The following is a 26,153-nucleotide window of genomic DNA, read 5'->3' as shown; positions in this document are numbered from 1 at the left end:
CACACTGATGTGATTCGTGAGACATCAGTGTGACAAAACACGTGTCTTTGAAATAAAATGATTTTCCACACTCACCTGTCTCCAGCGCTGCTGTCTTTGGCTCTGCTGTCTCTTGCTTCCGGGCCTGCTCATTATGCTCATTAATATTCACTGCACCGCGGACCCAGAAGCAGCAGCGCCAGAGACAGGCGAGTATAGAAGTACATGCTGTCCATGTGCTATGCAAATGTCACACAGATAGCACACTGACAGCACACACTGAACACACACGGATACACGCACACACATAATCACCCATGGATGTGTGAAAGTAGTCTTAATGGGAATCTGTCACCAGATTTTTGCTACCTAATCTGAGAGCAGCATAATGTAGGGGCAGAGATCCTGATTCCAGGGATGTGTCACGTACTGGGCTGCTTAGTGTAGTTTTGATAAAATCACCGTGTAATCAGCAGTAAATTATCATTAGAGTACTAATTGGCATGCTGCAGGTAGTCCAGCATATTCATTGGCTCTGTATAACTGCTAGATTTGCAGCAGAGAAAACATGGAATTTATCAAAATGACAGCAAACAGCTCAGTAAGTGACACATAGCTGGAATCAGGGTCTCTGCCTCTACATTATGCTGCTCTCAGATGGGGGAGCAAAAATCTGGTGACAGATTCCCTTTAACTCTCTTGGTTATTCTGACACTACTCTGTTGCTGGCAAATCGCACAGTGCACAGCTTGCAAGGAGGGACACAGCAGGAATGAGGACAGAGCCTGAAACAAGCATCACTGATGATGCTTTGTTTCAGGAAGGGGGTAGAGGCTATAACAGTGATCTGTCTCCTCATGACACTTTGCACTGGGATTCTAAAATGAAGCGTCATCAGACGCAGTTAAATAGCAGTTGGAGAGTGTAGTTAAGGAAGAGTAGGGAATTTTTAATACAAGTAAATTATAAAATAGCTTAGTTTATGGCCCTAAATAGATAGGGGTGTAGATGGAAATTTAGTTTGATTTCAAACCTCCCTTATTTTTTGCGTCTTGAGCTGACGTTTTTAATTTCCCCATGCTTTGGTAGATACGATGTTTTTATCTCCTGTTATTGCATTTTAATGTAATATTGCGGTGACCAACAAAATGTAATTCTGGTGTTTTTGATTTTTTTTCTCAATGCGACCTTTACCAATAAGAATAACTGATTTTATATTTTGATAGTTCATTTGTGAACACAACGATACCAAATATGTGGAGGGTGGAGGGTTTTATTATTATTATTATTGTTTTATTTTCAATGGGGTAAGAGAGGTTATTTGAACTTTTAATTTTGAGGGGGGGGTTCATATTTTTTTTTTATTTTTTATTGATTTTATTAGTCCACATGTGAGCATGGTCTTAATAAGGTTGCACTAAGTTCAGATAGGTAATAACTTGCTGATCACTGGGGGGGAATGATCTTGAGAACAGGGTTCTACAGTGCCCAGTCGGAATGGGACGGCCAAAGATGGATGCCCAAGTACAGAATTTAGCTATTGTATTATTGGCAGAACCAAACACACTGATGGATGGGTGGTCACATGCTTGAAAGCCACTACATTCAGACTGCTTAGCAAGATTAATGGGGGATGCAGCAGCGGTAAGCTCAGTAATGAGAATTCCTACGGATAGTAAATTGGTAACTTAGTATGATCCCCAAAAAGTGCTCTTTGCGACCACCCATCATGGTTTCATTAGAAAATGTTTTTTTGTATCATAAGTTTCAAGTATTTTTAGAAACTTTGTAAATTTGTTATTTTTTGATGGTAAGTGGAAGCAAATAAATCCGATACTGGGAACCAGTAAATATTCAATCATGCAGAGATGAAAACAGAAGTTTCCATCCACTCTCCATAAAGACACATCTGCAGGTTTTTCCCTCCGCTCTCTATAAAGACACATCTGCAGGTTTTTCCCGCCGCTCTCTATAAAGACACATGTGCAGGTTTTTCCCTCTGCTCTCTATAAAGACACATCTGCAGGTTTTTCCCTCCGCTCTCTATAAAGACACATCTGCAGGTTTTTCCCACCGCTCTCTATAAAGACACATCATAGGTTTTTCCCTCCGCTCTCTATAAAGACACATCTGCAGGTTTTTCTCACTATCTGATGTGAAATCAGTATAAACCTTTCCCATTTTAGGTCAATTAGGAACCAGAATTATTTATATTTGCAAATGCCAGAATAATGAGAGAGAGAATGTTTTAAGGCATTTTTAGTACTTTCTGCAAAGTCAAAAGTTTTCATACATTTCATTCGTATTTGGTAGCATTGCCCTTACACTGTATGACTTGGGTGAAATGTTGTCTTCCACAAGCTTCTCACAATAGTTGGTAGGAATTTTGGCCCATTCCTCCTGACAGAACTGGTGTAGCTGAGCCATATTTGTAGGTTGTTTTGCTCACACTGGCCTTTTCAACTTTGCCCATAAATTTTCAATAGTATTGAGATCAGGGCTTTATGATGGCCACTCCAAAACATTGACTTTGTTATCCTTAAGCCACTTTGTAACCAGTTTGGCAGTATGCATCAGGTCACTGTCCATTTAGAAGATCTTTCCGCCCAAGCTTTAAGTTCCTTGCTAATGTCTTGAGATGTTGCTTCAGTATTGCCACATAATCTTCTTTCCTCATGATTCCATCTATTTTGTGAATTTCACCCGTCCCTCCTACAGCAAAACAGCCCCACAACATGATGCTGCCACCCCCATGTTTCACAGTTGGGATGGTGTTCTTAGGTTTCAAAGCTTTTCCCTTTTCCTCCAAACGTAACGATGGTCATTATGGCCAAACTGTTCAATTTTAGTTTCGTCAGACCACAGGACGTGTCTCAAAAAATAAGGTCTCTGTTCCTGTGTGCATTTGCAAACATTAATCTGACTTTAATATGTTTCTTTAGGAGTAATGGCTTCTTCCTGGCAGAGTGGCCTTTCAGCCCATGTTGATAATGTACTCGTTTCACTGTGGATTATGACACAATCTTACCAGCTTCCGCCAGCATCTTCACAAGGTATTTTGCTTTTGTTCTTGAATTGATATGCAGATGTCTATCCAAAGCATGTTTAGCTCTAGTATACAGAACCTATCTCCTTCTTGAGCGGTATGAAGGCTGGACATTCCCATCTTATTTGTACTTCTGTATAATTCTTTGTACAGATGAACAAGGCACCTTCAGATATCTGGAAGTTGCACCCAAGGATGAATCACACTTGTGCAAGCAAACAATTCTCTTCTTGAGATATTAGCTGATTTATTTACTTTTCCATGATACTACTCAAAAAAGCAGTGTGTTGTAGGTGTGCATTAAAATACATCCACAGGTGTGTCTCTAATTAACTCAGATGTTGCCAATAAACCTGTCATAAGCTTCCAAAAGCATGACATCATCATATGGGCTGTCCCATATTGTTTAAAGGCATAGTACTCTTAGTGTATGTAAACTTTTGACTTTGCAGAAATTAATAAAAATGCCTTAAAACACTTTCTCTCTCATTATTCTGGCATTTGACAAATATAAATAATTTTGGTCCCTAATTGACCTAAAACAGGAAAGGTTTATTTTGATTTCATGTCAGATAGTGAGAAAAACCTGCAGATGGGTCTTTTTAGATAGTGTATTGTGGTAGTGATAGTGGTTTCAACTGTATGACCAGCATTTGATGAATCAGCCTACTAGAAAAGCCTGAAATATTGAAAGGAGGAAGCAGCGCTCCATGTCTGTTGCAAAAAGTTGTATTAATCCATTTCGGCTACAAGCACAAGAAATGCCTGAGAAAGGTTAATGTAATCGAAACGTTGCATGATGGATTAATACACTTTTTTGCAACAAATTGTGAGTGCTGCCTTCTCCTTCCAGTATTTCATCTCTTCTATGGTGGTTTGTCAGAGATTATCGACCACAAGGCTTGCACCCTGATTACTTCTTCACAAGCCAGGACTTGGAGAGCTGTACGTACTGCTAACTCTACTAGAAAAGTCTATGATAAATCTGACTCAACAAGTAATTACAATTTTGAGTGAAAAAAAATTGTCATAACCACTGGAAGACCATGCTTCATAAATTGTAACCTAATAGGAACTAACATCCAAACAGTGTAGAATAGCCAAGGTTTATTATGTGATGTCACCTGTGTGATGCTAGTCACTACATACGGATAGTATAGACGGAAGGGTAGTCAGACAAACCGGGATCAGAAAACAGGAGGCCACAACAGGACTCAAGGAGTAAGCAGAGACGCAGTCAAGCAACAGGCCGAGGGTCAGAATTCTAGGAGAGTACATATTAGTTTCAGGGAGCAGACAGAGATGTGGTCAAATAATGGTCCGAGGTCAGAAGCCAGAAGATAACGACAAGAACAAGAACAGGGGCAGAGAGGAGTGAAACAACGGTCCGGGGTCAAGAAACTTAGATCAGAACACAAGCGCAATCACGAGCCAAGAGCACAACTGCAGAACCAGAGAGTACGACTGGCGAGGTGCTTGGAGAGCATGCTCAGGAATGAAGCAGAGCAATTACCAGGAAGGTGGAACACCTCAGTAAGTACCTCCCAGAACCTATGCTGTCAAACAACCTGTCAGCAAGTGCTCAAAGAAACACAGCAGAGCATCTCCAAATGCAAAATGCTCTGACAAAGGAAACATGTCACTGTCGGCTCTGTAGTTCAGGAGAGCATGGCAGAGCATAACTTGTGTGCAAGATGCTCCGCACAGCGGAACCGTGACAGTCAGGACATCTCCAAAATCTGAAATATCTTTACGGATCTTATTTCCCCACGATATACTTAATTTGTCACTTAATATGTAATTTGTCACAATTTAAAGGGGTTTTGTGATTTCCAAAATAAATTTATGCAGCTAGTCTACATGACTGCAGATTACCGAAATGAGACAGTGTGGAATACGCACAGTTGGTATTCCCCTCACATGTGAGTGGGTGCTCACAAGACTAGATTATCATCTACTGCTCTCAACAGAAAAATGTTACCTTCGAAAAACGGGCTCTGATATGCCAATAGAGCAATCACATAGAGAATAAAAGAAGTAGTGGTCTTCTCCACTCACACCGGGCAATTCAGATCCTCATTCTGGAGATACGTGCAGGTCCCAGTCTTTAGATCCCGAATGATTGGCAAGTTATCACCCACTATATGGACAGATGGGAATAGTCATGATTCATGCATGGTCCTGCCGTTCCTGAACCGATGCATGTATCCTGCCTCCAGGGCTTAGGTCTCTTGGGAGGGGCCTGTTTGCTCTGGCCTATTTCCAGGGGTCACGCCGCCATATCTTGCTGCTGCCTCTGGTACACCGCCAGTGATATTTCTGGCTCTGCTATGTGCTCTGTTCCTGTAACAAGTTCTGTTTTTTGTCCTGTTACCCGGTACTGTTTGTCCTGACCTCCGTTCCCCTTGCCAGACCTGACTTTTGACCCACTTGCCCAACCTGACCTGACCTCTGTCCCCCCCGACCTGACCTGACCTCCATTTCCCTGACCTGTCCGGATCTCCGTTCCTCCTGCCCGTCCGTCCCTCCTACCCAACCTTTTCTCCATACCTCCCTATTCTCCGGTCTCCTGTCCAGTCCCGTGTTCCCCTCGTCCTCCCCTGAACTTACTTGCTCTCCCGGTATCCAACCTCGGCTGTGTTCTTTGACTTTAGCTTGTTTTCTCCTCGGTACAGATATGACATCCCGGCATAGACCCTGACTGATCGACTATCCCTGCTCTTGTGTTAGTGACCTCTAGTGGGCTTCTGTCTGACCACACTCAGGAGTTCTTTTCCTACCTGAGTCCCTGCGCCCCCTAGAGGTAGCTTGACAAGAATTCCCATTTAACAATGCCGTTCCTCTAAAGCAAGGATGCACAACCTTTCCTTGTCTCACCCCAACAGTGTTATAAAGGACACAATGAAACGTAAATTACTTTTACCATTTTAGATATTAATAGTATACATCATAAATGTCCAATAGGTGCAGGATGTCCTTCCAGCACTCCATATTATCAGGAGAATGAGGGTGCTCTCTTTCCCCTAATCAGCATTCTAGAAAGGAGGAAAAAATAAATGTGGGGGTAACAGCATAGCATTTGACAAGAGCCACCTCGCTTACTCCTATACTCCTTTATGTAGTGCCAATAAAGCATTAAGGGACCTCATTCTCTTAATACATAAAGGACTCAGAGATGGAAACACAGGTCACCATTAGTATTTCCCCACCCCGGCTCCAGAACTATGTGATCGATTCTGTGCCTATAAGGTTGGTGGTCACACAAAATGGCACTGGACATTGCATGTGGCCCCAGGGGATGTTCTCCTTCTGTAAAGACAAGTCATGCACAGGTTGGTATCATCCAGTAGAAGGAAAGGGTGCAACCAAAGCTGGAGTTCCTCATTTCAAGGCCACATTGCGACCACCTGCTCTGCCTTTATAGTAAGAAGCAAAACCAAAAAAGAAATGGCCCAGCACACCAGTTGGTATAAGAAAAACCCTCCCATTTCTTCAGTTTTGCTTTAGTTTCTTGTACTTTGTACATACAGAGGCGTGGTTCTCCCTTTTGCGGTTGTGAGTTTGGTCTATATAAGTTTCCATGGGCAGGTGTGAAACAGTCAGGTCTGGGTCCTGCTCTATCCCCGTCTATTTTGAGGCCTGCTTGCACATGAGTAGCTGAACTACAAGAAGTGAGGGTAGTAGAAGGATTGAGAGGTTGTGTATGTTGGTAGTGTGACGCCCTGGACTAGCCAGGTAGTCACATACATACCAACATACACCCCCCCCACCCTAGACAGTTACAACAGTCAGACAAAAAACCCTTGTTGCCTCCCTCCAGGGTCTGATCTCCACACCAGGTGGGGCGGAGGCAGGCGGTTGGCCCCACCCACCGAGGAGTTCACAGGCCTGGAGGCGGGAAAAGTGACAGATCAGTTTTGGAGGTGAAAGTGAGAGGAGTAAAACGTCTGCGTGTGCCTGGGTAGGAGCCCAGGCACTGACAGCAAGGTTGGCAGACGGTAGTGGCCGTCTGCAGGAGTTGGTGGAACTCTGCAAAGCCGTAAGGACCGGGGTCGGACGTTGGCCCGCCGGTACCGAACCGGGGAGCGGAGTGAAGCTAAACACACAGGCAGGGCCATCGGACCCCGACCAGGCTTGGAGCCGCCGTCAATAGTCAAATCCGAGTGTGACAGGAAACCCAGGTGTTCCCCAACAACCAAGTCCCGACAGAAGGCAACAGTCCACACCGTGAGGATATACAGCCACCGCCACAGGCTAGAGATCCAAGGGCCAGCGCCTGCGGGCAAAACGGGCTCCTACGGCACCTATACGCCGGGGAGAGGACTACCGGTGGGCAACCACAGGAGTCAGAACATTCTAACAGGTGCAGGGAAAGACAGCCACCATCAGCCGTCCGGGGAGAGCACAACAACACTGCAGCCGGCTGCGGTACCCGTCCATCCGGCCGTTTTGGTTTACCAGAGACTCTGTCAGTGATTGTCTGAGTGAGTACACCAGTGCCGTCTGGCACCGCGCCGCGCTGTCTCTGCAACCCTGCACCCCAGCCATCCCGTTACACCACCGGGCCCCGGGATCAACAACTCCCTACCCACGGAGGGGACAACATCCTACCTGCTCCCTACCATCTCTCCCCGGATCCCCGTCACCAGCAGCGGTGGTGCCATCATCACCACGTCCCGTGGGTGGCGTCACGAACAATCTCCCCAACCAAACCATCCCTTTTCACTCACGGGTGAGGAGCGCTGCTCGAGTCCCCGGGTCCAGCCCACCGCTCGAGCCACCGAGCAGCAGCAGCAGAAGCCCCAGACCCGAGCGTGGCGATCGCGTCCCCTCCGCCCGCGACAGTAGTAGGTGATGATGATGCTGGAAATGTGAGATGTGAAATGTGTCTGTGTTACACACTCCCCAGACGACTTGTAGCTGAAGAGTTTGTCACGGACGTCTGGGCCACATGGAAAACATGAATAGAGAATGACTCCCATCAGATATGACATTATTTGGGTGAACCCACCCAAAGATAAGCCCAAGTAGGATTTTTTGGGCTTTTTGGAGTATGTTTAAAATATAAGCCCTACTCCAAAAAGAAGACCCATCTGCGTTTCCATAAGGAAGTTTCCAAGCAGCTAAAATATAGCAGGACGCTGCATCAAAGAAAGCAGACACTGCCAAAAGACAACATACACCCCCCTCCAAAGAAGAAAGAAAAAAAAGCATCCGAGCCTGGTAGTGCTCACTCACCACTAGTTACAAGTACCGAGCACCCGAGCATGGTAGTGCCTGCTCATCACTAGTTACAAGTACCGAGCACTCGAGCATGGTAGTGCTCACTCATCACTAGTTACAAGTACCGAGCACCCGAGCATGGTAGTGCTCACTCATCACTAGTTACAAGTACCGAGCACCCGAGCATGGTAGTGCTCATGTCCGGACTGGGACTAAAATTCAGGCCTGGCATTTGGGGGAGGAGCAGCCACCAGGGGGAGTTAGGATCTTACACAACAGTTAGAGTGTTCTCCAGCAGGAGAGAACAGGAGCGGGACCGGTGCGGTTCAGGGTGCAGAGCATTAGGGTGGAACAGACTTCACGTTGTATCACAAGAATCTCCAGGGCAGGGGGATTGCATGTCCCTCTGACCACCACGAGATCCCGGAGCACAGTTCCACATAGGGTCCGGAGTCGTGATTACAGTCAAGCCCCACAGCGGCCCCGCGTCACCTACACACGGGACAGGAGCTAACACTACACAAACCGGAGTCCCCAAGCAGCTTCAGGACACGGGGATCCAGCTTTAAAGGCGCAACAAGGAAGGGCCCGTCGACCACCATACCGGTTCTAACCTCCAACGGATCCGGGATCGGCTGGGGCCCATCACGGCTGGAACCACAGCAGTTGATTCAGCCTTTTGATTGCAGTCGCCCCGCGCTTCGGCATCAATGGCCAATACTCTTCTCATCATCCTCCCCGGGGCCTCGCTCCACCTGTGGGGAGCAGAACAATCCTTGCATCAACACCATCCGCCCCGAAGGACAGCGACAGCAGCGGCGGCCTATTCCCTGGCCGCATACCACAGGTGGTGTCACAAGACTATCATCCTCATCATTCCCCACCATCATCCAAATCCCCTTTTATTGTACACCTTGGGGCCACGAAGCCGGGCAGGGCCACCTGTGACATCCATGACCCGACATCACCGGCCCAGCGACGAGTAACATTTAACCCCTGCGCCGTGGGTGCTACAGATAGATAGGAGATAAATAGACAGATAGAATCATAGATAGATAGAGGTATAGAGAGATAGAGAGAAGAATGGATAGATAGATAGAGGGGGGATCACAGCAGGTGGGGGTGATCACAGCAGGTGGGGGTGATCACAGCAGGTAGGGGGTGATCACAGCAAGTGGTGGTGATCACAGCAGGTGGGGGGTCTCACAGCAGCTGCAGGGGGGTCTCACAGCAGCTGGGGGGGTCTCACAGCAGCTGGGGGGGTCTCACAGCAGCTGGGGGGGGTCTCACAGCAGCTGGGGGGTCTCACAGCAGCTGGGGAGGTCTCACAGCAGCTGGGGGGTCTCACAGCAGCTTGGGGGTAACAGGAGGTGGGGGGGATCACAGCAGGTGGAGGCTCACAGTAGGAGGGGGGTATCACAGCAGGTGGAGGCTCACAGCAGGAGGGGGGTCTCACAGCAGGTGGAGGAAGGTGAGAGGTGGGAGAGGGGGCAGCAGATGAGGGAGGGGGGCAGCGGCTGATGGGTGAGAGAGAGGTGGCAGATGGAGGGGAGGCAGCAGATGGGCTCAGTGGCGGTGGATGAGGGGCGGCGGCTGAAAGGAGACCGTGTCTATAACTTACCGATCGCTCCCATCAGCTTCCACAGATGCCAGAGTGAAGCTGAGGGGGGTGGTCTCCAGCCCCAGATCCACAGTGATTGGAGAGATCGGTCACAAGGTCGATCTCTCCAATCAGAGCTGGGGGCGGGTGAAACTGAGGCCACCCAGCTCCAGCCAATGATCAGGGCTATATCTGCACTGATGATGGCTGGATTTCAATGTTTCAGCCATTTTCAATGGCTGAAACATTAAAGTGGCTGTGATTGGCTGAGAGGCATTCATCTGCCATCACAGCCTCCTTAGGTCTGGGGAGGAGACACCACCCCTCCTGAGGTCAGGCAGAGGGCCCCTCCTCATTGAATCAAAGATATTTTCAGCGATCGCATCCACCGGGGCTACGATCTCGCCATGACGTACTGGGTACGTCATGTGTCCTTAAGTACCAGGGAGTCATGACGTACCCAGTACGTCATAGGTCGCTAAGGGGTTAACACGTTTTCAGGCTCTAGGGGCCCGCTCCCGCTTGGGGCCCCTGTGTGACTGCAGGTGCTGCACCGCGATATATCTGCCAGTGCAACGTCCCCGCCCCCTGACCATGGGGCCCGGTGAGCAGAGGAATGAAAAGGGAGGAGCCCGGGCTGTCAGCTGGGCCCCCCTCTTTTCACGGGGCCCAATACAGGAGTCACACTAGTAATGCCCTAATGGCGGCCCTGCACACACCTTACAGTATGTGCACTCTGACATTCTAGTGTTGAGCTGGTCTTAAGACCCTAGCAGCCACAGCTGCTACTGGCAGTCTTTAGTGTCTGGGAGTATGGGTCCCACACTCACACACACTATTATCTCGATCCCACCGCTGCCACCAATATGTCATGAAAGGGGGGGGGGGAAGAGGAAGGAACACCCTCCCTTTCCACCAGACCGACCGAGCAAGCACATGACTTGCTCTCTAGCGCCCCTCTTATAGTCAGGCCAATTATCGAATTGCCCAACAATAAGCAAGGAGGCCGCTATTCTACTATGCCGATGATTGAAGGGTTCCCGGTGAGAGTAAGGTATATATTCCCCCGACTCTGGCGAGCAGAATATATCTAAACCTCCCCTGGTCTCACTCGTCACCCCACAATGATCCTTGGCATAAACTCGCTGCCACCAATCAATTACGATAATTATTACGCCGAGCCCACAGATGTGGGATTCAGGATCGAGATAATAGAGTAGCCCAAGATTAAATTATATATTTTTTATCGCCGTAAGGGCTCACTAGATGCTACAATATATACAATATGGAAATTACAATATATATATATATATATATATATATAGGTCAGAGTACATTTAGAGATAAGACGGGGTTGTTACAAACAGAGTCAGACCAAGCAGTTACCTTATGTGTCTGGCCACAGGGGGGCGCCGTTCAACCAGGGTTCCATGGACTTTCTCACATGTGTATAGGATGCATGACCCCCGAGTAAAGACAATGCACAGATCCCTGCACCTACTTTTATCTGTTCTGTTTGGGGCTCATATGGCCCCCCTCGTGACATCATCCTGGCTGGGAATTCCCTCCCCCTGCTGCTGACTGAGAATAATCGAACGTTATATTTCCCAGCATAACTCGGCCTCTGAGCTACTCACAGGGATGATATGACCATCATTTTTGTCGTTGTGAATTGATCTCCGTTTTGATAGGAAATATGAGAGTCCTGCGGGCTTCCTGTGGCCAGTTATTAATTATGGAGGGCTACGCACATCATACAGTTTTGCCGAAATATGTGTTACGTGCGTCTGGCCCTGAGGAATATGACAATATGCCTGTCTTGTTTGTGGGGGCGATGTACCCCCCAATATTGAAACTCTTCTGACGGTTCCGAATCGTCTGGAGGAGACATTTGAAGTTAGGTTATAAACCTGGAGCTCCCCTCCCACCTCCTGTGTAGGGCAATTCACTCCGCAGGGGGTGTGCTGGTTCAAGAGCTATCCTAATTGGATTTTGACACCATGAGTTTTACATTTGCTGGATCTTCCTTTCCCTTACTGTTCTCAGGCCTAACCAGCTCATCTAATTTCCATTTTATAGGAGTTTGCCTTGTGTCACAACCACTGGCTAACAGACAATTTCCTCAAGTTAATTAGCATATTGATTGAAGCCTCCTTAGGCCTTAAGGCCCAGTCACACACAATGAGATATGGTCGCACCTTGACAAGATGGCGGCTATAGGAATATGGCTTAATAGATCAGAATATATCCCTATTTCCTCACACCCACCAATCAGCTCATGGACTAACACATTGTTCAACCCACTGACCAATGGCCACATCCAGGCATGCCCACTGTAGAGCCGACCATGCCCCTTTCCTAGGGTATATAAGGGCATGTTTCAGTTGAAATAAACTCTGTTCTGGGCCAACATTGATCGAGGAAAGATGAATATCCGACTGTGCGTGTCTGATGTCATTTTTTTAAGCATGCACTCGATCCAACATTAATTGGAATCAGGCAGTAGGTAACACGAGTGAATCCTGGTTAAGTGTTCACCCTAACAAGTAAATGGTAAAAAGTGCTTTTATTGTCTGTCCAGCCATCATTATAATAAATAGGGAATTAAAAAACACCTGTATGAACTGGTCACCAGCCAGTGTGTGTACAAGTGCGGGTACAGAGGGCTATTAAGTGCATGGAGGGTGTATAAAGAAATGATTCAAAGGACGAGATTTGGAAGAAAATATTGGAAGGGCAAAGCAGAAATAGTTAGATACGTGAGGAGAGTCAATAGGCCAGTGTAAAGAAATGCGTTTTTAGGGCCACTTAAAGCAAATCTGCCACAAGGATTTTGATACCTCATCTAAGATCAGCAGTACATAGGCAAAGAGGTCCTGAATCCAACAATGTATCACTTAGTTTACTGGGTGCAGCGGTTCCAACACACTTAGTTTTTAGATTTAGCAATGCAGCAGAGCTCAAAGAGCTGCCACCACCTACACCAGGATCTGTCTATAGACAGTGAGAAACTGCTAATCACAGCAGGTGCCTGGATAAGTGCTGGCATGCTTGCTGGTCACACCAAAACTACTGAGCTTAAACAAATATAGTGTGATAAGAGACACAAAACTGAATTCTCTGTATGAACCCCTAACCTCATGCTGTCTTTAGATTACATAACAAAAACCTGCTGACAGATTCCCTTTAAAACTGTGAGTATAGAAAATTATTTGAATTGTCCTGAGTAGTGCATTCCAGAAAATTGGCGCAGCTTGCGAGAAATCTTGGAGATGGGAGTGAGATATTCAGATTGAGGATGTCAGCCTTAGGTCACTAGCGAAACTGAGTGCACTGCTATGATGATAGACAGTGATGAGGGAGGAGATGTAGGATGGTGCAGAACTGTGGAGAGCTTTGTGGATGAGATTGATAAGTTTATATTGCACTCTGCAGATGATGGGCAACCAATGCAAGGACTGACACAGAGAAGAGGCAACAGTGTAATGGCTGGAGAGGGGTATCATCCCGACTGCTACATATAGAATTGATTGGACAGTGGAGGGTTAAGTAAGAGGGAGAGTGATTAGTAGATAGCTGTAATAGTTCAAACGAGAATGAATAAGAGCGGCAGTAAGAGTTTTTGCAGAGTCAACAGTAAGAAAAGGTAGAAAACTGTATCTAAAACTGGCTAGTCCAATAAGAGAGGATGCATAGAGAGAATAGGACTGAACCCTGAAGAACCCCGGCAGTATGGGGAAGGGTAGCTAGCAAATGATACAGTGAAGGAGGGGTCAGAGAGGAGGAGAACCAGAGAGAACTGTGTCCTTGAGCCCGATAGAGTGGAGCATAGTGAGGAGGAGCTGGTGATCTATAGTGTGGAATGCAGCAGAGAGATCCAGGAGAATCAGCAGGGAGCAGTGACCATTAGATTTAGCTATTAGTAGATCATTAGAGACTTTAGTGAGGGCAGCTTCAGTAAAGTGTAAAGAGCAGAAAATGGATTGTCAAGGGTCAAAAATAGTTACCGTATTTTTCGGACTATAAGACGCACTTTTTCCCCCCAAAATGTTGGGGGAAAGTGGGGCGTGCGTCTTATAGTCTGAATGTAGGGCATGGCTGCGGGGAATGAGGGTGCTGCAGTGGCGCGGGTCATCGGGGGCACGAGCAGGCTGCAGCAGCAACTGCCGTGACCACGTGGGCCCGCTCATTTCATATGCACGCCCATCATCCCGCCCATCATCTCTCAGCGCTGAAAGGTGGGCGGGGTGATGGGCGGGGATGCGCGCATACTAAACAGATGGCCCGCATGATCACCCCTGGCAGCTACAGCTTGGAGTGCTCATGTGCGGCTATATTCACTGCCCCACGCGCATCATCATCAGCGCGGGGTGCAGTGAATCAGTATACTCACCGGCCACGATCCCTGCAGCATCGCGATGTCCTCCTGTCTATGCCGGCCGTAGCTGTGTGTGGAGACTAGCGGTGAGCACAGCGATGACGTCAGCGGCGCTGCTGCTGGCACAGACGGGAGGAGGAGCGATGCTGCGTGGAGCGAGGAAAGGTGACTATAAATGTTTATTTTTTTGTGTGCCACAGGATGCGGCCATACACCAGGATTGGGTATATAGCAGGATGCGGCTGTACACCAGGATTGGGTATACAGTGCCTACAAGTAGTATTCAACCCCCTGCAGATTTAGCAGGTTTACACATTCGGAATTTACTTGGCATTGTGACATTTGGACTGTAGATCAGCCTGGAAGTGTGAAATGCACTGCAGCAAAAAAGAATGTTATTTCTTTTTTTTTTTTTTTTTTAAATTGTGAAAAGTTTATTCAGAGGGTCATTTATTATTCAACCCCTCAAACCACCAGAATTCTGTTTGGTTCCCCTAAAGTATTAAGAAGTATTTCAGCACAAAGAACAATGAGCTTCACATGTTTGGATTAATTATCTCTTTTTCCAGCCTTTTCTGACTAATTAAGACCCTCCCCAAACTTGTGAACAGCACTCATACATGGTCAACATGGGAAAGACAAAGGAGCATTGCAAGGCCATCAGAGACAAGATCGTGGAGGGTCACAAGGCTGGCAAGGGGTACAAAACCCTTTCCAAGGAGTTGGGCCTACCTGTCTCCACTGTTGGGAGCATCATCCGGAAGTGGAAGGCTTATGGAACTACTGTTAGCCTTCCACGGCCTGGACAGCCTTTGAAAGTTTCCTCCCGTGCCGAGGCCAGGCTTGTCCGAAGAGTCAAGGCTAACCCAAGGACAACAAGGAAGGAGCTCCGGGAAGATCTCATGGCAGTGGGGACATTGGTTTCAGTCAATACCATAAGTAACGTACTCCACCACAATGGTCTCCGTACCAGACGAGCCCGTAAGGTACCTTTACTTTCCAAGCGTCATGTCAAGGCTCGTCTACAGTTTGCTCATGATCACTTGGAGGACTCTGAGACAGACTGGTTCAAGGTTCTCTGGTCTGATGAGACCAAGATCGAGATCTTTGCTGCCAACCACACACGTGACGTTTGGAGACTGGATGGCACTGCATACGACCCCAAGAATACCATCCCCACAGTCAAGCATGGTGGTGGCAGCATCATGCTGTGGGGCTGTTTCTCAGCCAAGGGGCCTGGCCATCTGGTCCGCATCCATGGGAAGATGGATAGCACGGCCTACCTGGAGATTTTGGCCAAGAACCTCCGCTCCTCCATCAAGGATCTTAAGATGGGTCGTCATTTCATCTTCCAACAAGACAACGACCCAAAGCACACAGCCAAAAAAACCAAGGCCTGGTTCAAGAGGGAAAAAATCAAGGTGTTGCAGTGGCCTAGTCAGTCTCCTGACCTTAACCCAATTGAAAACTTGTGGAAGGAGCTCAAGATTAAAGTCCACATGAGACACCCAAAGAACCTAGATAACTTGGAGAAGATCTGCATGGAGGAGTGGGCCAAGATAACTCCAGAGACCTGTGCCGGCCTGATCAGGTCTTATAAAAGACGATTATTAGCTGTAATTGCAAACAAGGGTTATTCCACAAAATATTAAACCTAGGGGTTGAATAATAATTGACCCACACTTTTATGTTGAAAATTTATTAAAATTTAACTGAGCAACATAACTTGTTGGTTTGTAAGATTTATGCATCTGTTAATAAATCCTGCTCTTGTTTGAAGTTTGCAGGCTCTAACTTATTTGCATCTTATCAAACCTGCTAAATCTGCAGGGGGTTGAATACTACTTGTAGGCACTGTATAGCAGGATGCGGCCATACACCAGGATGGGGTATATAGCAGGATGTGGCCATACGCCAGGATGGGGTATATAGCAGGATGCGGCCATACACCAGGATGGGGTATATAGCAGGATGCGGCCATATGCCAGGATGGGGTATATAGCAGGATTATTATTATTATTATTATTTATTTATAGAGCACCATTGATTCCATGGTGCTGTACATGAGGGGGTTACATACAGAATACATATACACGTTACAATAGACAGACTAGCATAGAGGGAAGAGGGCCCTGCCCTTGCGGGCTTACATCCTAAAGGATTTTGGGGAGGAGACAGTAGGTGGGGTGTAGGTTGGGCGGCAGCTCCGCACGGTGGTGGGGCGGCAGCTCCGCACGGTGGTGGGGCGGCAGCTCCGCACGGTGGTGGGGCGGCAGCTCCGCACGGTGGTGGGGCGGCAGCTCCGCACGGTGGTGAAGCAGTGAGGTCATTGTAGATTATAGGCATTTCAGGATGCGGCCATACGCCAGGATGGGGTATATAGCAGGATGCGGCCATACGCCAGGATGGGGTATATAGCAGGATGCGGCCATACCCCAGGATGGGGTATATAGCAGGATGCGGCCATACGCCAGGATGGGGTATATAGCAGGATGCGGCCATACCCCAGGATGGGCTATATAGCAGGATGCGGCCATACGCCAGGATGGCCTATATAGCAGGATGCGGCCATACGCCAGGATGGGGTATATAGCAGGATGCGGCCATACGCCAGGATGGGGTATATAGCAGGATGCGGCCATACACCAGGATGGGGTATATAGCAGGATGCGGCCATACGCCAGGATGGGGTATATAGCAGGATGCGGCCATACGCCAGGATGGGGTATATAGCAGGATGTGGCCATACGCCAGGATGGGGTATATAGCAGGATGCGGCCATATGCCAGGATGGGGTATATAGCAGGATGGGAGCACATACCAGGATGGCAGTATATAGCAGGATGGGGGCTATACCAGGATGAGGGACATATATATACAATGCAAAAGGATCATTAACAGGATGGGGTACCTTAGTGGAGAATTTGGGGACATTACCCCCATAACAGTGTCAGCAGCAGATCCTCACCCCATAACAGTGTGTCATGACCACATTTTTTGCTTAAAATTTTATTTTCCTATTTTCCTCCTCTAAAACCAGGGTGCGTCTTATCGTCCGGTGCGTCTTATAGTCCGAAAAATATGGTATCAGCGAGATAGTGGATGATGCGGGACTGGGCCAGTGTTCCAGGGGTTTAGAGATAAAGAGGAGATTAGAGCTAGGTCTGTAGTTAGCAATTCTGGTAGAGGAGTGGCTTTTTTTAAGTAATGGGTGTATGCTGGTGTGTTTTTAGGAGGAGGGAAAGATACAAGATGAGAGAGTGAGGTTGAATATTTTAGTTAGGAGAGGGCTGGTGAAATTGTCTGAAGGAGCTGTGAGGGAATAGGGTCACTGGTGCAGGTAGTAGGTCTAGAAGATGTGAGGAGCCTGGTGACTTCTCCTCCAGCATCAGTACCTTACAAATCATCTGGATCAATGGGCAAAAATTCCCATAGATACCTCCAAAATCCTATAGAAAGCCTTCCCAGAGGAGTAGTTACTGTTATAGCTGCAAAAGGTCAGACCAACCTCACATTAATGCCTACAGATTTAGAATGGGATATTATAAAACCTCCTGTATGTGTAATGTGGAGACATCCCAATACATTTGTCCTTCGTGGTATAGAAAAATGTTCACTGTTCTTTACTGAAGTCCGGTCAACCATTTCTGTATAGCCTGCTTTTACACGTTGCAATTTCGCATACGATATCGTATGCGATATGCAACGCCCCCATCGTATGTGTGGCACGTTCAATTTGTTGAACGTGCCGCACAAACGATTATTTCCCGTCACACATACTTACCTGTCCAAACGACCTCGATGCGGGCGGCGAATGTCCACTTCCTGGAGTGGGAGAGACGTTCGGCGTCACATTGACGTCATGCGGCAGCCGGCCAATAGAAGCGGAGGGACGGAGCTGAGCGGGACGTAAACATCCCGCCCACCTCCTTCCTTCCACATTGCCGGCTGGCGCCGTGGGACGCAGGTAAGATATGTTCAATGTTCCTGGGGTGTCACACACTGCAATGTGTGCTAACCCGGGTACGATGAACAATCTGACGTGCAATTCGTCAGGATTCAACGACGTGTATGCGATGAACGTTTTAACGTTCAATCGCACGTACCTGTCACACACTACAATGTACCTTACGATGCCGGATGTGCGTCACTTACGACGTGACCCCACCAACACATCGTAAGATATATTGTACCGTGTAAAGCCGGCTTTAGGCTATGTGCCCACGCTAGAATGTCCCTGCGGATTTTTTTGCCTGAAAATCCGCGACTTTCGCGGCAAATCCGCACCCGCGGATTTGCCGCGGATTTACCGCGGATTTGCCGCGGATTTTGATGCGGATTTTTTTTTTTTTTTTTTCCCCATTCAAAGCCAAAAATCCGCACCAAATCTGCACCAAACAATTGACATGCTGCAGATTTTTCCGGATCAAAATCCGCGGCAAATCCGCCGCGGAAAAATCCGCAGCATGGGCACAGCATTTCCAAAATGCCATTGAAATGGCTTGGAAGTGCTGCTGCTGCAGATTTTCGGCAAATCCGCGGTAAATCCGCGGCAAAATCCGCGGTAAATCCGCGGTAAATCCTGTAGCGTGGGCACATAGCCTTAAGGTGGTCCTTACTGGGACTGGGAACTTCCTACATTCACAGATGTGTTCTCCAGGATTCAGCAATAATCCACTCAAGCAAACCATTCATGAGATGACAAATGCGTCTGGTTTTCTGAATGGTCCTTTGTGAGTTTAGAAAGTGTCATTATCGGCTTCAGCACTAAAAGTACTCAGGGCATCAACGCCGTTATCTGCTTCACCAACACAATGAAAAAATATATCTCAATGTGGTCCTCAAGACAAGATCTCAGAGACCAGATTGCATGGATGGTGCTGAACTATAACCTACATCAATGTATACGAAAGCAAATATACCGTATCTCATAAAAGTGAGTACATCCCTCACATTTTTGTAAATATTTTATTATATCTTTTCATGGGACAACACTGAAGATCTGACCCTGTGATACAATGTGCAGTGTCAGTGTGCAGCTTGTATAACAGTGTGAATTTGGTGTCCTTAAATAACTCAACACACAGCCATTAATGTCTAAACTGATGGCAACAAAAGTGAGTACACCCCCTAAGAGAAAATGTCCAAATTGTGCCCAATTAGCCATTTTCCCTTCCCGATGTCATGTGACTCATTCGTGTTACAAGTTCTCAGCTGTGAATGGGGAGCAGGGGTGTTACATTTGGTGTTAGGCCTCTTTCACACGTCAGTTTTTTGCCATCATCACAATCCGTTTTCTCCATTTTTTGATGGATGCAACTAGCTGGAGGCTAAATAATAAATTGGAGCATGCTCAGTTAAACAAAACTGAATCCGTCGCCAGATTACGTCATTTGACGGATGACGACGGATCCGGTGCCCATAAGCTTCCATTCTACCAAATGTCGAACGGCAACGGATCCGTCGCTGTCCATTTTTTCGACGTACACGAAAAAACGTTACTTTGGGCGTTGTCTCCATTCAACGGACAAATATTTTTCGATGGATCCAAGCTAATACAAGTTGATGAGAAAGAAACAGATCAAGCGGTATCAGTTACCGTATCCGTTTTTTTCAAAATTCGACGGATTGTGACTGATGGCAAAAAACTGATGTGTGAAAGGGGCCTTATCGCTCCCACACTCTCTCATACTGGTCACTGGAAGTTCAACATGGCTCCGCATGGCAAAGAATTCTCTGAGGAGCTGAAAAAAATAATTGCTGCCCTACATAAAGATGGCCGAGGCTATAAATACGATATACTATATACGATAGACGTATGAGTGTTGCCTGTATTGGTTCAGATATTAAAGGGATGGGTGGGTCAGCCTGTCATTGCTAAGACCATACACCACACACTGCATCAAGTTGGCTTGCATGGCTGTCGTCCCAGAAGGAAGCCTCTTCTAAAGATGATGCCCAAGGAAGCACGCAAAGCTTGTTGAAGATCAGCAGACTAAGGACATAGATTACTGAAACCATGTCTTGGGGTCTGATTAGACCACGATAAGCTTATTTGGTTCAGCTGGTGTGAAGCGTGTGTTGTGGCCACCAGGTGAGAAGTATAAAAACCTGTATGTTTTGCCTACAGTCAAGCATGGTGGTGGGAGTGTCATGTTTTGGGGCTGTATGATTGCTGCTGACTTTGGGGAGCTACAGTTCATTGAGGGAACCATGAATGTCAACATGTACTGTGAGATATTGAAGCAGAGCATCATCCTCTCCCTTCGAAAATTGGGCTCAGAGCAGAATTCCAACATGATAACGAGCCCAAACACACCTCCATGACGACCACCGAGTTTCTAAACAAACAAAGGGTAAAGGTGCTAGACTGACCAAGCGTCTGCAGACCTAAACCCTATTGAACATCTGTGGGGCCTCCCCAAACTGAAAGTGGAGAAGCACAAGGTCTCTAACATCCACCATATCCGTTATGTTGTCATGGAGGATGGAAGAGGATCCAGTGGCTCCTGTTAAGCTCTAGTGAACTCCATGCCTAAGAGAGATAAGGCAGTGCTTGCGGGTACACAAAGTATTGACACTTTGGGCACAATTTGGACATTTTTACTTAGGGGAGTACTCTTGTTTGTTGCCAGTGGTTTAGACATTAATGGCTGTGTGTTTAGTTTTTTAGAGGACACCAAATTTACTCTGTTATACAAGCTGCTCACTGACTACTGTACATTGTATCACAGAGTCAGATCTTCAGTGTTGTCCCATGAAAAGATATAATAAAATATTTACAGAAATATGAGGGGTGTACTCACTTTTGTACAATCATCCAATGAAGTCCCTGGGGTTTTGGCTTTGGGATCACAGTATTTTCCACAGAATCACAGTAACTACCAAACAAATCAACAAATGCAAGGCACGTGAAAAATAAAGTTTTGAAGAACAGCTGATAAAACAAAGACATTCCAGAAGTTCTCTTCCAGGGAGTCCATCAAGGTCGCCAACCTCCTTTTTGGGTGTAGCAGAAAATTACAGCAACACTTCTTTTAGATACTCTAGTCACTAGAGTATCTAAAAGAAGTGTTGCTGTAATTTTCTGCTACACCCAAAAAGGGTGTAGAGTCTAGTGAACCCAAATAAATCACTAATATGATAAGGAATCGCAATAACCTGTTCAAGTAACTGTGTAATTGAATCATGGACGGATATATTCTTTATATAAAAAAAGGGGGGTCCTGTTTTTATGCACCGATACCCACCATAGCACAGAAAGAAAAGTCTTTGTAGAACTCAGTGTAATGTGGGCTCCTAGCTCTTTAAAGGGGTTGTCCACTACTAATAAATCCTATACACACGTCCCGTACTGGTACCATTCCAGTGCGGTGACTCACATGGGGTTATGACATCACGTGTGGCCCACGTCCAATCAGCACCAGCTTCCTTTTCCCCTCCTTTGGACCAAATGACAGGAAGTGAGCTCTGTGGCTGTTGATTAATTCATTTGGTCACAAGGCGGAGGGGGAAGGAAGCTAATTGCGATTGGACGCGGGGCTTGAGTGACATCATAACCCCACGTGAGTCCCGTGCTGCAGCACCGCTGGAAGGACACCAGTATGGGAGGTGAGTATAGGCTTTATTATTTTACCTGGGGGAAACATGTTGAATCAGAAAGGGTTGGCCTAATTATTGACCACAGAGTGTAGTATATTATCTTGGTTGGTCTTCTAAGAGCATATCCAACAGCGGGCAAACGAGCCAACAGGAGCCAAAGATGCCACAGCTTTTCCTTAAGGTGAGGTCTCTAAGAACAGACTTCCATTATGGACAACGTCCAACTTTTCTATGACTTGAACAAAGTTCATTGATGGTAAAATTTATACTTTAACATTTCTTTGCCTATAATAAATAGGTCTCAAAAATATGTATCAAGTGAAAATGTGATTAAGGAAATATTAAGGGAAACCTGTCACCAGATTTGGCCCCTATAAGCTGCGGCCACCACCAGTGAGCTCTTCTATACAGCATACTAGAACACTGTATATAAGAGCCCAGGCTGCTCTGTATAAAGTAAAAATCACTTATATAACACTCAACTAGGGGGCGGTCCGGTCCGATGGGTGTCGCTGCTCTCTGGTCCGGTGCCTCGTCCTACGTTATCCACACAGGCCAACATTGCGGTTCCTGCACAGGAGCAGTTTGATCTGCCCGGCTGAGGGCAGATCAAAGTACTGTAATGTGCAGACGCGAGGAAAGGTGAAAGACCGCCCACGCATACGCACTACAATACTTTGATCAGCCCTGAGCCGGGCAGATCAAAGTGCGCCTGCGCGGGACCTCAATGCCGGTCTGTGTTGAAGACGTAGGATGCATCATGCATACAGGCCTCAGTAGACGGAATATGGCGATCGCAGCTGAGAAGAGGTGCCGGACTGAGCAGCAATATCCATTAGACTGGACCGCCCCCTAGGTAAGCCTTATACAGGTGTTTTTTATGTTATACAGAGTGGCCTGGGCTCTTATATACAGTGTTCTGGAATGTTGTATATAAGGGCTCACTGGTGGTGGCCTCAGCTTATAGGGGACAAATCTGGTGACAGGTTCCCTTTAAGGAGTCAGAGGACAGGATTCACTAACTTCCACCATGGCAAGCCAACTCATGGTCTCTTAAATGCACCTAAAACGATTGGATATGGGCTACCATTTCTGCCTATAGCCATCCAGTTGTGCAGGTTTTACCTGCACCGAAAATTGTTATCATGGACTAGTCTATGGGCTAAAAATCTACCTTGGGTTACAAAAGAGGCTTTGCCCCTCCAAAAAGGGAAAAAGAAATAAAAAAGGCCAAGACTTGCTATAGGTAGGAAGTGGTTAACCAGTACAACATTGCTCTCTGCCCAGTCCAGACTGGTTTCCCCATGAATGTGGGCCTGTTAAAACCTGAAATACTGTCAGCCAGTAACTGGCACGCTGAAGGACATTAAAATGCAAAGTGAATGTGGTGGGACAGACGGCAGGCACGGAGGCCGGGGTCTGGAGGCCGGGGTCTGGAGGCCTCCCACATTCAGCACCCCTTCTCTTTGTTACACTACAGCAAAGTATGAGAACACCATGACTTACTCATTGATAATATAGGGTTAAAAGACGCAACCACTGGTTAGATATTGACCGACACTCTCCATACTATCAATTACTATCTAATGTCAATGCCGTAACATGTATTGTATAACAGTAAATTCAATATTGCCTTCCCATTCGGGACTGTACCATACACCAGGCCACCATTGTCACAGGCATTGTGGTGCCATACTGCTCCAATAATTAAATATGGCATTATATTAGCTAATTACAGAACCATACAGTTAATTATTAAACATATTAATGCAGTCCATTACTTGCATGTATGTCTGAGCCTCAGCTGGTTATATAGATACAGATAGATAGACGATAGATAGAGGATAGATAAATAGATAGAGGATAGATGGATAGATAAAGAGAATAGATAGAGGATAGATGAAATATATAATTAATAGAAAGAGGATAGACAAATAGATACTAGATAGATACTAGATAGATAGATACTAGATAGATAGAGGATAGATAGATAATAGATTGAAAAAGGATAGATAGAAAGAGCATAGATAAATAGAGGATAGACATATAGATAGAAAGAGGATAGATAGAGGATAGCTAGATAAATAGAGGCTAGATATAAAGAGGATAGATAAACAGAGGATAGATAGAGAATAAATAAAAAGAGGATAGATAGCGGATATATAGAGAGAGGATAGATAGAGGATAGATAGAAAGAGGATAGATGATGGATTGAAAGAGGACAAATAGATGGATGATAGAGGAGATAGATAATAGATTGAAAAAGGATAGATAGAGAGAGCATAGATAAATGAAGGATAGATAGATAGATATATAGATAGATAGAGGATAGATAGATAGATAAATAATAGATTGAAAGATGACAGATAGATAGATAGAGGATAGATAGAAAGAGGATAGATAAACAAAGGATAGATAGAGGATAAATAGAAAAAGGATAGAGGATATACAGATAGAGGATAGATAGAAAGAAGATAGATGAAAGACTGAAAGAGGATGAATAGATAGATGATAAAGGATAGATAGAGGAGATAGATAATAGATTGAAAAAGGATAGATAGAGCATAGATAAATAAATGATAGATAGAGGATAGATAGATAGATAGATAGAGGATAAATAAAATAAAATAAATAAATAGATAGATAAAGTATAGATAGATAAATAATAGATTGAAAGAGGATAGATAGATAGATAGATAGATAGAAAGAGGATAGATAAACAGAGGATAGATAGAGGATAAATAGAAAGAGGATAGAGGATATATAGATAGAGGATAGATAGAAAGAGGATAGATGAAAGACTGAACGAGGATGAATAGATAGATGATAGAGGATAGATAGAAGAGATAGATAATAGATTGAAAAAGGATAGATAGATAGATAAGGATAGAGAGAAAGATGATAAATAGATAGATGTGATCTAGAAATAAATAGAGGATAGATTGGATAGATAGCATAGTATAAGAAATACCTACATAAAATAAAATAATCACAGGTAAGCATAAAAAGGAAATTGAATAGCAATTTATTATGACCTTGAGACACTGCTACAGATTGCTAGCTCTTTTGCACAGTGATTCACTGCAGCCAGTGAGCGGATCGGGCTATACAGGATATGTAGAGGGTTATTATTATATTTATTTATGGGTTAGAAGCAAAATATTGCAGAATTGATAAAGGTGTAACAACAGCAGACAATTAACCTTAGCCATTGCGATAGCAGCACCCTGAGGCCAATGTGTCGGTCCCCAACCCAGCCCCCACTGCCGCTGGTGCAGACCCCAGCCTCTCCCTGTCACACTGTACCTTGCCATTGTCCTGCCCCTGCAGCAGCTCCTTCCCTCCGGAATACTTGATCTCAATGCCAGGGGTCCTGTCGTCCCTTTCTCCAGGAGAGCTGATGACAGAGCCCGAGATCTCGCTCACATCGCTGGCCGTCTCGCTGAAGGTGTCCCCGTCCAGGTCCGCCCTGCTGCTGCTCCTCGGGGTGCGGGAGCCCTTCTTACCCACACTGTAGGCATCAAAATCTATGGTCTTGTTCTCATATGCCCCTTCTACAGAAGCAAACATGCCCCCATACTTCACCCTCGGGGTCTGGGCTGTGGTGCCGGGTCTGGCCAGATACACAGGGAGGTCGTCTTCTTTATTCCAGTTTCTCTTCCTCTCTGCTGCCATGCTGCACCCCTAATGCCCTCCTCTCACTGGGTAGATAGATGGATGATGATGAGGAGCTCTTGCTGCTGTTGCTGCTGCTGCAGCTGATCATATAAAATGCAGCAGTGCGGTGTCTGGGCAGAAAGACACAAGGACCCTATTGTTACCTCCAGCAGCAGCAGATGAGGAGGAAATGTGCAATCAAAGGAGGCAACAATCCTGGAGGTAGAGGCTGGATCTGCACATAGAAGGCAGGCAGCAGGCACTGGGCTCTGCTGGTGGAAAGGGCTGGTGCCTGCTAGGGAAAGACAGCAGCAGCAGCATAGGCAGGCACTCACTACTCAAGGCACTGCCTTGCTCTAGGGGGACACCTCTAGGAAGCAACCTCATTCAGGAGAACCACTCATGGGAGATACATCTGACCCTCCTCTTCCTGAAGGAATGGCTAGCAGCTGGAGAATAGGCTGGACAGGACCCAGGACTGGAGCCTCACACAGGAGGGGAGCATTGGATGGATGGATGGATGGATGGATGGATGGATGTGTGAAGCCCCACAGGTGTTGTATCGGTGCATACCTTCAGGGACTCCACGTAGCTGGTGCTGGTCACAGGTAGGGAATCTTCAGTTTTGATCGTGACGCCACTCTCAGTATTGCGGTCAGTGGGGACCG

The 26,153-nt window shown here is 46.4% G+C and overlaps 1 protein-coding gene across 2 annotated transcripts in view; it reads right to left on the bottom strand.

Annotated features, from left to right (window-relative positions):
• The window catches only part of CRMP1 (collapsin response mediator protein 1), a 116,758-nt gene extending 90,908 nt beyond the window's left edge, over positions 1 to 25,850 (bottom strand). The window contains exon 1 of one of the 2 annotated variants that reach the window (XM_075346878.1): positions 25,135 to 25,850. In XM_075346878.1, coding sequence (XP_075202993.1) covers positions 25,135 to 25,503 — 369 coding nt within the window. In that variant the 5' untranslated portion in view covers positions 25,504 to 25,850. The remainder of the gene's footprint in view (positions 1 to 25,134) is intronic. The other variant, XM_075346879.1, reaches the window with a different exon arrangement.
• Positions 25,851 to 26,153: the final 303 nt, after the last annotated feature.

The sequence above is a fragment of the Anomaloglossus baeobatrachus genome, chromosome 1, assembly GCF_048569485.1.
Source record: "Anomaloglossus baeobatrachus isolate aAnoBae1 chromosome 1, aAnoBae1.hap1, whole genome shotgun sequence".
Taxonomy (NCBI): domain Eukaryota; kingdom Metazoa; phylum Chordata; class Amphibia; order Anura; family Aromobatidae; genus Anomaloglossus; species Anomaloglossus baeobatrachus.
This window is presented reverse-complemented; position numbering and strand designations above follow the sequence as displayed.